The sequence below is a fragment of the Cynocephalus volans genome, chromosome 3 (assembly GCF_027409185.1).
Source record: "Cynocephalus volans isolate mCynVol1 chromosome 3, mCynVol1.pri, whole genome shotgun sequence".
NCBI lineage: Eukaryota > Metazoa > Chordata > Mammalia > Dermoptera > Cynocephalidae > Cynocephalus > Cynocephalus volans.
The window spans coordinates 119,516,971-119,529,319 of record NC_084462.1 but is presented as its reverse complement, the minus strand read 5'-3'; the positions used below and the strand labels follow the sequence as shown (position 1 = coordinate 119,529,319).

Genomic DNA, 12,349 nt, shown 5'->3' with positions numbered 1-12,349 from the left:
TTTGTGGTAGGTCAGAAATCCAATCCAAGTCTCACCAGGCCAAAATAAAGGTGTAGGAATGGCTGCATTTCTTTTGGAGGCCTCTAGGAGAAAATCTGTCCCCTTGCCTCTTCCAGGTTCTAGTAACCACCACATTCCTTGTCTTGTGGCCCCGTTTCTCCATTCAAACCCATTAATATCACTGATAGGTTTTGAACATAACCAGTGCCATTTTAGGCAAGCCCAAGCACAAAATGGTCTCCACCCCTCCCCCCTTTGCGTTAGGAGAAGCCCTGTGACCTGTGACCTCTGTGAAACAGAAACTCTTTTGCTTCCGCGTAGATGCAATTTTCCACCTTGATTGCATCAGCGGGCCCTGGCGCCCTGCAGCCTATATAAGCTCTCCCACCCCGAGGCCTGGTGCTACTCTCCGCAAGTCCGGCTGCTGCTCTCCGTTTTGGGTGCAGGCTGGCAGACTTCTTTCCTTTAATATAGTTTGATCGTCCGCGACGCAGTTCACAGAAGCGTGTCTTATGCTGCAGCATTTCCGATTTCAAGACGGTCGCCGAAGCGGTTTGTGAGACATCCTCCACGTTTCCCGGTCCGACTCGGTGTTTTTTAACCTGGACTTGAAGTATTGAAGGACCGCAGGGAAACAGAACTGAAGGCGTTCCAAGATGGCCAGCCGCACGGTGAAGGATGCGCACAGCGTCCACGGCACCGACCCTCAGCATCTGGTGGAGAAGGTGATTCGTACGCGAATCTATGAGTCCAGGTACTGGAAAGAGGAGTGTTTTGGACTTACGGCTGAACTTGTAGTCGATAAAGCCACGGGGTTACGGTTTGTTGGTGGCGTCTACGGTGGCAACGTAAAACCGACTCCCTTTCTATGTTTAACCTTGAAGATGCTTCAGATTCAACCCGAGAAGGATATTATTGTAGAGTTTATCAAAAATGAAGATTTCAAGTATGTCCGCATGTTGGGGGCGCTCTACATGAGGCTGACAGGCACCGCAATTGATTGCTACAAGTACTTGGAGCCTTTGTACAATGACTATCGAAAAATCAAGAGCCAGCACCGAAGTGGGGCGTTTGAGCTGATGCATGTAGATGAGTTTATTGATGAACTATTGCACAGCGAGAGAGTCTGTGATATCATTCTGCCCCGGCTACAGAAACGCTGTATGCTAGAGGAAGCTGAGCAACTGGGGCCTCGAGTTAGTGCTCTAGAAGAGGACATGGATGATGAGTCCAGTGAAGAGGAGGAAGAGGATGACAAGTTGGAAAGAGTGCCATCACCTGATCACCGCAGGAGAAGCTACCGAGACTTGGACAAGCCCCGTCGCTCTCCCACACTGCGGTACAAGAGGAGTAGGAACCGGTCTCCCAGAAGGCAGAGTCCATCTCCCAAAAGGCGAAGTCCATTCCTCCCCCAAGAAGAGGCAGGTGCCTCCCTTCTCGGCTGTAAGGAGGTCAAGGGCCCTACGGTTCTGTAAAGCGACTGTCGCCAGTGAGCTGTCCTGTCGCTGGAGGGAGGAGATGCTTTCACGTGGTTCATTTCTTGATTTAGTTCTGAGAGTTTTTAATAGAATTGAGAGGCGGTAGCAGGACCAGCTATGCCAGTCCCAGTTGCAGTAAAGAACCCTGCCCCAATTAAAGAAAGATACAATTAGTGCCCTATGGAAGGGAGGGGGGGCACTTCCTGACAGGGGGGCCAAATTAGTCCCGGTCCCACGCTGGTTATGTTTAAAACCTATCAATCACATCTCTCTGCCTTTTCTTCAATCATCCCATCTCTCTTTGACCATGGTCGGGAAATGTCCTCCACTTTTAAGGACTAGTGTGACTAGACTGGGCCCACCTGGGTAATACAGGCCAGGGGTCCTTAATCTCAGGGTCCTTAACCTTAATCACACCTGCAAGTTCCTTTTGCCATGTAATGCAACATGTTCACAGGTTCTGGGGATGTAGTGGATTGAAGTATGTCCCCCCAAAACTCATTGAAGCTTGAATTGTGTCCTCCAACTTTTATGTATGAGAAACTTAGCCCCCACTGTGACTGTTAACAGGGTGGAAAATCCTATTATGGTAATTGAAAGGTGGAACCTTGAAGAGATGATTGGATTGTAGGACCATGCAGTAGTGAATGGATTAAAAATGGTGGTCAGGGGTGTTTCTGAGGGCTTTGAAAGAAGAGGAGAGTCTGTCTCTCTCTGCTCTCTCTGCTTCTACCACCTTGCAATGTGAGACCCCTGGGTCACTGTTGCCACCACCAGATGGACTTTGGACTTCCCTGCCTCAGAAACTGTAGCAATAAATTTCACTTTCTTTATAAATCACCTCGTTCCGTGTATTTTGTTATAAGCAACAAAAATGGGCTAATACAGGGGATTGGGATATGAACATACCTGGAAACTTATTCTGCCTTCCACAGTGGAACTGAGTGGGAGATCCTTATTTTAAGAGGAAAATTTAAAATAGCTAAAAGAAAGATGTTTAGTATTGGGGAATTTGCTTTTTGTACTTGAATCAGGCAAGATGCTTGTTCTGGTAGGTAAATGCTCCTATAGGCCAGGTGTGTGGTATCTAGATGCTAAGAAGTTATTGAGAAACAGTTTTCAGACAGTTTGGAGGGAAATTTATTTTCTTCAGCTGAAAAAAAAAAAATTTCAGTTGTGGTAAGGTAATAAGAGATGGGTGTTTTGACCCAAACATTTGGACTAGAGAAAATAAAGTAGCATGACCCTGGGTTTCTAGGTATGATGATGGCAACAGAAATAAAAGGGAGAAAACCCTAAGTATTCTTATTTTATAGGATCCTGTAGCATTAGCACATGTTTCACTATGAACTCAGGTTAGAATTTAGCAAAAATATGTTCAGAACCAGTTTCTGAATTTTAACTGTGTTAATTCTATCTCTCCTTCCAATAATTGCCAGGTAGTCTGTGGATATATGCATTGCACTATGGGGATTCTTCTTTGTAAAGCACAATGGTGAGTTATTAGTGTCAAAACACTATTTGTATTGGTAATACTACGCTTCAACCATGTGAGCTAATTTGTAAAAAAAAATATATATATATGATTGTAATTATAAATATTACAAGAAATATAAGAAAAATGATAGAACACAGTACTCTTCTATAACAGGTTTTGAGTGCCTACTGTGTTCCAGGCATTCTGGTAAATATTTTTTTAAAATAGTTTTTAATTGTGCAGTAATCTTTTAAATGATATCAGATAGTAGATTAGGGCCTGAACACGAAAGAGAAAGTAAGACAGGAACAAAATACATTCAGTATTTTGTATTCTGCTATTAAACAGAAATTAGTCAGTAAACAAGATGACAAATATTATTGCAACTTTTATCTGATAGCTACTTCACCAAAGATAAAAATTAGTTTTGCAGTTGCTAAAAATAAGAAAAAGAATTCTGTAATTCACACTTTAAATAAAACTGTCTGCTTGTTCTTTATATGTTTTATTTCTTAAAACAATAATAAATTATTTGGCTGAGCATAGTATAATTCTGTAAATTGGTATATGACCAATAAAACAGGTAATCTAGATAGAGTTTTTTGGAAATGTGTAATCTAAATTCTATTTCTAGGTTAAGATGAAAGTAGCTATTCATCTGACCCTATTTCTCTTATTATAATCAAATTAAATTTATACTTTATACATCCATCTAACCATTCACCCAACCAACAAATATGTATTGAACTCCTGTCATGGGAAGGACACAATGCTAGGCCCTGTAAAATATTTAACACAGACATTTTTACTTTCTATTTGGAATTCTAAACTTTTTATTTCCAGTTGTGAAGTGAAAGACTTTATTACATCAGCTATCTGTCCTGACCTGCCTCTTTACCTTGTAATCTCTGTATCTTTAAAATTTTTATTCATCTTTCCGCAGTGAAAAGTCTCCTTTTCATCTCTGTCCCCAGCCACCCTTTTCCCAGAGGCAACCAGAATGTTATTTTCTTGTGTATCCTTCCAGATGTACTTTCTGTATCAAGCAAATATGTATATATATTAAACCCCTCCATACATACTTTCCAGTGCCTTTTTTTGTTTTTGTTTTTTTTACTTCCTCATTCTTTCTTATGTCTGCATACTTTTTCATTGCATGGATGTATTATAATTTATATAATTAGGAGTATTATAACTTATGTAATTATTGGTTTTAATATGTTATTCCTAACAAAGCTGAAATAGACTCTTATTTCAAATATATTTGTGGGATATCTTCCTAGAGATGAAACTTCTATGTGCATTTGTAATTTTGGATAAATACCACCAAGTTACCCTCTATTGATATTGTGTCTGTTTCCCCACAAACTTACCAACATACGATGATCTTTGCTAATCTGAAGGATGAAAAATGTCATCTTGGTGTAGTTTTAATTTGCGTTTCTCCTATTATGAGTGAGGTTGAGAATATTTTTATGTATTTTAAAAGCCATTTGTATTTCCTTTTCTGTTTCTCTTGAGTTATTGTGATTTATTATTTTTATAGGAACTCTTTATATGAGGATACTTCAAAAAGTTCATGGAAAAATAGAATTAAAAGATAATACAATCCTTCCATGAACCTTTTTTAAAAAAATCTACCTCTAAGAGTCATATCCATCAACTTTTTGAAGTACCCTTGTATATTAGGGAAATTAGCCCTTTATCAATAAGTTGCAAATGTTTTTTCCCAATTTGATATTTGTCTTTCAACTTTGTGGTAGCTTTTGTCATGCAGAACTTTTTAATTTTTATTTTATAGAATTACATTTTGTGGTTCTGGGCTTTGTGTTATACTTAGGCTTTCCCCATTCTTTGATAACTTAAAAATTTTTTCTTCCATGGTTTCCTCTATGTTTATGATTAACAAACATTCTAAATTTGTTTAATGTATATGTTCAATTTTGCTGTTTCAATTTATATCTGAGCTAGATTAGCAAATCAGTCCTATGGAGATATAGTAGTAAGGAGCTTGGATTCTGGAGTTGATAAGACTAGAATTTGGACTTTTCTGTTTCCTGACCGTGTGACCTTGGGCATGCTACTAAATTAACCTTTCTGAGCTTCAGTGGCTTCATTTGTAAAATGAATATAAGTAATACCTAGTTTGAGGTGAAAATTGCATGAGATGAGATGACTCATTTAAAGCCCTTAGCGCAATGCTTGACAAGTTGGAAGCATTACTTAAATGCAAATTATTACTGTGATGATGATGATGATGGCCGTAGACTATTCTTTCAACCTTTACTACCACCCCACAATTCATGACTGTAATCAGAAGGAGTTAAATAAAGGGCTGGCCAGTTAGCTCAGTTGATTTGAGCACAGTGTTATAACACCAAGGTCAAGGGTTCAGATCCCAGCAATGACCAGGCACCAAAAAATAAAAGAGAAGGAGCTGAATAAAAAGGCATATTCCAAATTTGCCAATATTACCACTACAGCATTGAACGTGCTTCAATCAGACAAATCTCTATACTTCCATTAACACATCTAACAAACGTAGTCCAATCCACTCTCTTCTGAGCACAGTAGTTCTTAATCTTGGTAACACATTAGAACCACCTGAGTAGGTTTTTTTTTTTTTTTTTTTTTTTAACTCCCAATGCCTGGATCCCCAACCCTGAGACCTGGTGCCTGGGTATGGCCCAGGCATCAGTATTTTTCAAAACCCCTCAAGTGATTCTGATGGGCAGCCAAGGTCTAGAACCAATATTCTAACACTAGGCCAATGGTTTCAGATATGAAGGAAAACATATTAATGGCTTCTAAAGAACAACATATAGAAATCTTTTATAGGTATGCCATGAATTCATTAAGAGGACATTAAAAAGCAAATATAGAAGAGTTAGGTCAGATGTCAGATAGAGATATGTGAGGAAAGGAGTTACAAAGTTAAAGGTGTTCCTTGTATATATTTATAATACATCTCTCAGAAAAGCTCGGGGCAGCTAGACTCTAAAAGCTTTCATAACCTTGCTAAGAGGTAAAGAACATGAAGTGCTTACATTTGTTAGATGTGCTAATGGAATTATGGAGATTTGTCTGAAGCATGTTCAATAGGAATCTTAAATATTACCCCATTGTTTTCCTAGATAATTCGCATAAATAATTATTTATGATAATCAGCAATATATCTTATCCCTATATTCATTTTAGCAGTTTAGGAAGAATTTGTAATGGAATTTTAGCTCATTTATAGATAGAGTGTGAGTAGGGTACACAGGAAAATTAGACATTATCAAATTCAAGGACAGAGCAATGTGGTCTTAAAGAGATGGACTGGACAAGGAGTCAGGAGGTCTCGATTCCAATTCCTGAGCTGTAGTTTCCTCAGGTGCAAAATGAAAAAATTAACGAAGTTCCCAGAAGTTTCTTTCAGCTCTAAGTGATTACTGTCTCACCAAAACACCTAAAATCTTTCTTAATGTTAATTAATCAAAAGAAGACAGAAAGGGCCAGCCTGTGGCTCACTAGGGAGAGTGCGGTGCTGATAACACCAAAGCCACGGGTTCGGATCCTATATAGGGATGGCCGGTTCGCTCACTGGCTGAGTGGGATGCTGACAACACCAAGCCAAAGGTTAAGATCCCCTTACCGGTCAAAGAAAAAAAAAAAAGAAGAAGACAGAAAAATCATTCTAGCTCAAGCTTAAACTAATAAATACTCCATAGCCCTGTTTTGTCTTTAAGGCAATACAGCTTCTCAAAATTGAGATTTTTTTCAAAATATGTCTTGATAGTATTAGATTAATATATGTCCTGCCTAACTAGCATATTTACATTTTATACTGGTGTCTTCATCCAGAAGGGTGACTCATGGAGATTAGGGGGTTGCATGTTGAGACTGGCAAGGATACGTTGGAGCATGAATTTTTGTTGTTGTTTTCCCCTTCAAATCATGTCCTAGGCACGACTTACTTCATTTAAGACCAATCCTTTGACATTTTCTTTTAATCTTTTCTACTTCTCTTTTTTCGTTGTATTACTCATGATCATTAAGACTCACACAATTGTACTGATGTGTTTACATCATCTCTTCCCTACAAAAGTCTACATTTTTTGGCCAGGCTACATTTATATTGTACACTTTACATGAGCTAGTACAGCATCTTGGCACACAAAAGGAGCTTGATAAATATTCAGTTAATTTAAATTGTTAAAAATTAAATTATTTTACTCATTTGGCAGCTGGCCAGTAGGAGGATCCGAACCCATGACCTTGGTATTACCAGCACCATGCTCTCTCAAGTGAGCTAACGGGTCAAACCCCGAATTATTTCAGTGCCATTGCTTTCTCTATCATTTTTTTTTTTCTGTGCTACTTTAACTTTCATAATTTCCTTTACAATATTTCCAATCTGTTTTACACAAAGTCCCATTTCATGACAGTATTGTTTAAGTACTTTCTGAATACAGCAATGAGTTTTTTACTCTCAAAAGCCAAGAAGTAGTAATTTATAAAGCAAGTAATCATGATACCAAATATAGCAATGAATAATACAGTAAGTAAGCTTTTAGTAGTAAATATGTAAAATAACTTTAAGAGAAATGTTAAGGTATGCTATCAATTTGATTAAGTATGTATACACATTAAAATTAAACCTTTTTTTTTTTTTTTTTTTGTGACTGGCTGGTGTGGATCCAAACCCTTGACCTAGGTGTAATAACACTGTTCTCTAACCAACTGAACTAACTGGCCAGCCCAAAACGAAACTCTTGAACATGTTAATTATAATTTTCTAAATGTACACTATTCTGAACTAACAATGAAAAATTTATAACATATACTAAATATATAGCATATACTTAATATCACAACTCATTAAAATAAACCCTATGTATACAACTCAGAAGACCGAGTTATGATAATATTAAAATTTGAGTATGACAGTGAGAAAATTGAGTATGATAGTATTTTGATGAATCAAAATAAAATTTCAAGTTAGTATAAGAAAAAAAACCCAATCATTTGAAATTTGTATTTGTATAAAAATAAAATCAACTATACTGCTTTTGATCAAAATAATTTAAACTTATCAGATAGTGAGATCTAAGAAATATAAATACTCAAGTATTACAGAGAATTTCATCTGTTTTCAGCCTCACAGTTATGTTGGGATTTTGAGCTGCAAAGGTGACACTTCAATAAAGGTTGAAAATTATCCATCCTCTTGTCCTACTTTTGAGTCTGCCTTTGTGGGCTCTAAATTTTCATCTGTTGGGGCTGACTGGTGGCTCACTCGGGAGAGTGTGGTGCTGATAACACCAAGGCGGCGGGTTCGGATCCCATGTAGAGACAGCCGGTTTGCTCACTGGCTGAGCGTGGTGCTGACAACACCAAGTCAAGGGGTAAGATCTCCTTACCGGTCATCTTTAAAAAATAAATAAATAAATAAATTTTCACCTGTAAATTAATAAATACTTTCTAGGTAGAGCATTCTAACTTGTCACTCATTATACTAGTTGGAGGCCAGTTTTAAACACCAAATCTTTAAGTGTATACTTTTTTGAAGAGTTTATCCAGGCTAAAGTGTATACTTGCTACTGAGAACTTCTGTAACTTCTCTGTTCTTCTACTCATAAGGTGCATTAATGATTTTTAAAACACCCCCAAAATATTGTGCCTTTCACCAATGTTTATTTTGAGAGCTGTAAAGCAGCTAAAAGCAGTCTGAAGGAAGTTCAAAAATGGTAACTCTTGATTTAAACAGATTTCTTACATGTTCTGCTCCAAAGTACAAATTTACTACATTTGAAGATATAAAGCTGATCCCACATTGTTTCTGTAACTATTATCATTTTACGATATTAGAAATTAGAAGAAATAATGTTCTTTGTTGAATGACTGTTTTTTAAACTTACTTTTAACTTCTTCTTACATGTCACTCCTAGTTTGCAAATAAGCAAATGTCAAAGGCAGTAGCAAAAAAGACTATTTAAAACAAAGCTGGTGGACAGTCTCAGTTACTTCTAGTTTCGAAAATTCTTTTTTTAATTCAAAAGACACATGTATTAAGTACATTAAAATTGGTTTCATAAATGAAAATTATTGATATGGGAAAGTTGCTTTAGGGGAAACTTCACTAGTAAATATTTAAAATTCTAATTGAATTAAACATTGGTCCTTTGCAAAATACTTACAGCGGCAGAAATACTACTTTTTAAAGGTGTGTTATTTAGTTTTAAATATGTGGGGGTCCTATCGGCATTATAACATTTTCCAACATACTTTTTTGGTCTTTTCCTCTGCTAAGTCTTTGACTGAATCCCCCTAAGTATTATAAAGAACTGATGTCGAGAAAGGTATTTTCTGTTCAAGATGATGTTTACACATGCAAATTATTTTTAGAGATATAAATTCTAATTTTGAAGAAGAAAAATATCGAACACTTTTTATTTCTTATTCTTCAGTTCTCTACCCATCTTTAAAATACAAGTTAAATCCTTATTGGAATCCCTTTCCCATCGTGTAGCCAAGCGTAGGTGCCAGACTTGAAGATGAAGGCTTTACTTTGTTAGCCATGTGTTTACCAAACCCCAGCGCTTTCCCGAGATCTTTTGGCTGATAATCTCAAACATGGAGGATGCTTCTGATTCTTCACAAGGGGTTGCTCCATTAATTAATAATGTAGCTCTCCCAGGCTCTCCGCCGTCTCTTCCTGTATCAGTGACAGGCTGTAAAAGTCATCGAGTAACCAATAAAAAGGTAGAAGCGAGAAGTGACTAGCTCCTCCCAATAGCTCTTCCTCCTTCGGAGCCGAAAGTAGATCAGAAACTTCCCAGGAGCTCCGAGAGGCGGGGAAGTGGCGGTGGGACGCGATTCCCCCGCGCGGAGCCGGGCAGTGGCAGCGGGAGAAGCGACGGCCGGGGGTGCGGCGGGGCCGGCGAGAAGCGACCCCCCCCCGGGAGGACGGAGCCTCCCCTCGCTGCCTCTGTAGTAGTAGGTGGAGAAGTGGCATTCGGCGTGCTCGCAGGTGAGGGGCTCCGGGCGGTCGCTCGGGAGCCGGCCGGCGCCGGCGGGGAAGTGTAGGCGAGCGGGGGAACAAAGCGGAGCGGCGCCGGGGTCCGCCCGCGGCCAGCGCCCTCGCGGCGTCGGGCCGGCCGGCTGCGCGCCGAGCACGTTGTGAGCCCGGAGGCGGCGGGCGGGGAGCCGGCGCTGGGGGAGGGGGCCGCCGCCGCTCCCGCACCGCCCGCCCGCGGCCGGGCGTCCAGCCCCATTGTCAGCCGGCGGCCGGGCGAGCAGAGGTGGAGTGCGCTCGGAGGGCGGCGGCGGCTGTGCTCGCTCAGCTGCCGGCAGCGGCAGGAGCGAACTCGGCTCCGGTAGCAGCCGCGGCGCGTCAGTCACACAAAAGGCTGCCGAGCTCCCCCCGCCGGCGCCCGGACCGGCCCACGCTGCCGCCGAGCGCTCCCTACCTTACCGGCTTTCCTTTCCCTCCAATTTCGCTAGGGAAGCGGGGCCGACGCGGGCGGCCGAGGGTCGGGGCGAGCCCGCGGACGGACAGAAGATGCCGCTGCTACACCGAAAGCCGTTTGTGAGGCAGAAGCCGCCCGCGGACCTGCGGCCCGACGAGGAAGTTTTCTACTGTAAAGTCACCAACGAGATCTTCCGCCACTACGAGTAAGGGCCGGGCCGGGCGCGGGGGTGAGAGGGGTGTGGGGACTCCCTCCCCAGCGCCCTTTTGTCTCTCCTTTTGCTCGCCCTGGAATTCTGCGGGGTGACTTGAAAGTGACGGTAGCTGCGGGCCGGCGTTTCTGTGTCCCCCAAGCCCGACCTGGAGACTGCGCGGGGCCGGGGCCACCCGGCCGTGCCACGCGTGGGGAAAGCGGGTCCGGGCGGAGGAGGCTGGGGTCCCCGGCCGGCCGCGGGGATCGCTCCTGGCGGCTGCTGTCGCCCGGCCGGCCGCGGGGCGGCGGAAACTCCCGGCTTCGCCCCTCCCCGCCGCGGCCACACGCGCACTCCGAGGCCAGTTCCGGGATCCCCGTCTGGCGGCCGAGGGGATCCCCGCACGGGTCAGCCCCGCGGGGCCGCAGTCCCCCGGCCCGGGGAGGGAATCCCTGCCCCCGAGGGCAGGAAACAGCAGGGGAGCGCTTGGTTTCTTCGGACGGGAGTGGGTCTGACGTTGGGGCTGCCTGGGGTAGGGGTGGGAGGGAGTGGAGTTGAGACTCCCTCTCGAAGGCAAAGAGGGGGCGTCCCAGCGGGCCGGGGGCGGTGGGGCCCGGGACACGAGAGCCTCTGCCGGAGGCCTCCTGCCCGGTTTGGCTAGGCCTCGGAGTGTGCGACACGAGCCGTGTGCTCTGTCACCGCCTCTTCTTGGTGACTAAGTCACGTCCCCGGGGAGCTCAGCGTCTCCACCCCCGGGAGACCGGCGAGGAAGAAGTCGGGGACGGGCGAGGGGAAGAGGAAGGGGGAAGGGAGCAGGGCCCTGGTTTTCACTTTCGCGTAGCCTGGAGCGAGGCGGTGAGAGTTGGGGGAGGGGGTGAAGACAAGTTCAACTCCAGCCTCAGCCGGTGGCCTCTTTATCCCCCTGCGCTTGTGGGCCGCCTGACATGTGCCACTCGCTATTGTTTTGATAAGAACCCGGAGCTGCTGCTGATATAGTTTTAACCCCTAGATTTTGAGTCAGTCGCCTGCTTTTATCCTGAGACCCCCTTGTCCTGTGACCCGAAGCACTGGGGGTATGTTTTAGCGATCTGTGTTTAAAGATCTCCAAGTGAAACCTGAATTGATCCATCATTGGAACAGCCTGATCCTCCTTTTTCTTATGCTTTATCCTCTCCACTCAGAAGGAATCCCTTTGTGGCTTAGAAATCTAAGTGTTATAGCAACCATTTACGTTGAGTGTGGGAGCCACCCTTTCTAAGTGGGGGCTTGATGGAGGGAGGGCTTTGGGCAAACTCTGCACCTGTCAGGGGAATGGGTCGTGAGGTTAGAAAAGTCAGTTCCTTTGAGCGTTTATTTTAAGTAATTCTTTTCTTCAGCTCCACAGAAAGGGTTACCCGTAAACATATTATATCTAGAGAAGTAGATAGTTCTTTTCGTGAGACAGTACATTTAAGTAGGAGTACACATCTCACTGTGCTCCTGTACAGACATGTTTTGTTACTCGAATAGAGTTCACTCTTGTAACTACTTAAGCAAATTTGGATTAGGTAACTGGACAAGGATAGTATCTTACTGGACAAGGATAGTGTCTTATTTTTTGAAACATTTAAGCTAAAATCCTTGGTAACAATTCCGAATTTTAAAAAGTTATATTTAAGAGTGCCAACAAAATGGTAAACAGGCTTAAATTTCAAACTATTTTCTCCTTTTTTATAAGCAATGTTACCTTAGGAGGCTCTCCTCACTTCAG

At 42.6% G+C, this 12,349-nt stretch overlaps 2 protein-coding genes across 2 annotated transcripts in view; both read left to right on the top strand.

The window, feature by feature from the left end:
• Positions 1-656: 656 nt before the first annotated feature.
• LOC134372729 (pre-mRNA-splicing factor 38A-like) lies at positions 657-9,562 on the top strand. Its single transcript, XM_063090116.1, has 2 exons — positions 657-1,421; positions 9,470-9,562. Exons 1-2 carry the CDS (start codon positions 657-659, stop codon positions 9,560-9,562), a joined length of 858 nt encoding a protein of 285 aa, XP_062946186.1.
• A 198-nt stretch (positions 9,563-9,760) lies between these two features.
• The window catches only part of BAZ1A (bromodomain adjacent to zinc finger domain 1A), a 91,972-nt gene continuing 89,383 nt past the window's right edge, over positions 9,761-12,349 (top strand). The window contains exons 1-2 of the mRNA XM_063091662.1: positions 9,761-9,970; positions 10,444-10,614. Coding sequence (XP_062947732.1) covers positions 10,502-10,614 — 113 coding nt within the window. The 5' untranslated portion in view covers positions 9,761-9,970; positions 10,444-10,501. The remainder of the gene's footprint in view (positions 9,971-10,443; positions 10,615-12,349) is intronic.

Excerpts from the sequence above, each read along its gene's own strand:
- LOC134372729 (XM_063090116.1), top strand. The coding sequence starts at position 657 with ATGGCCAGCCGCACGGTGAAGGATGCGCACAGCGTCCACGGCACCGAC. Across the intron at positions 1,422-9,469 it reads CATTCCTCCCCCAAGAAGAG|CCAAGCGTAGGTGCCAGACT; the intron begins GCAGGTGCCTCC and ends CCCATCGTGTAG.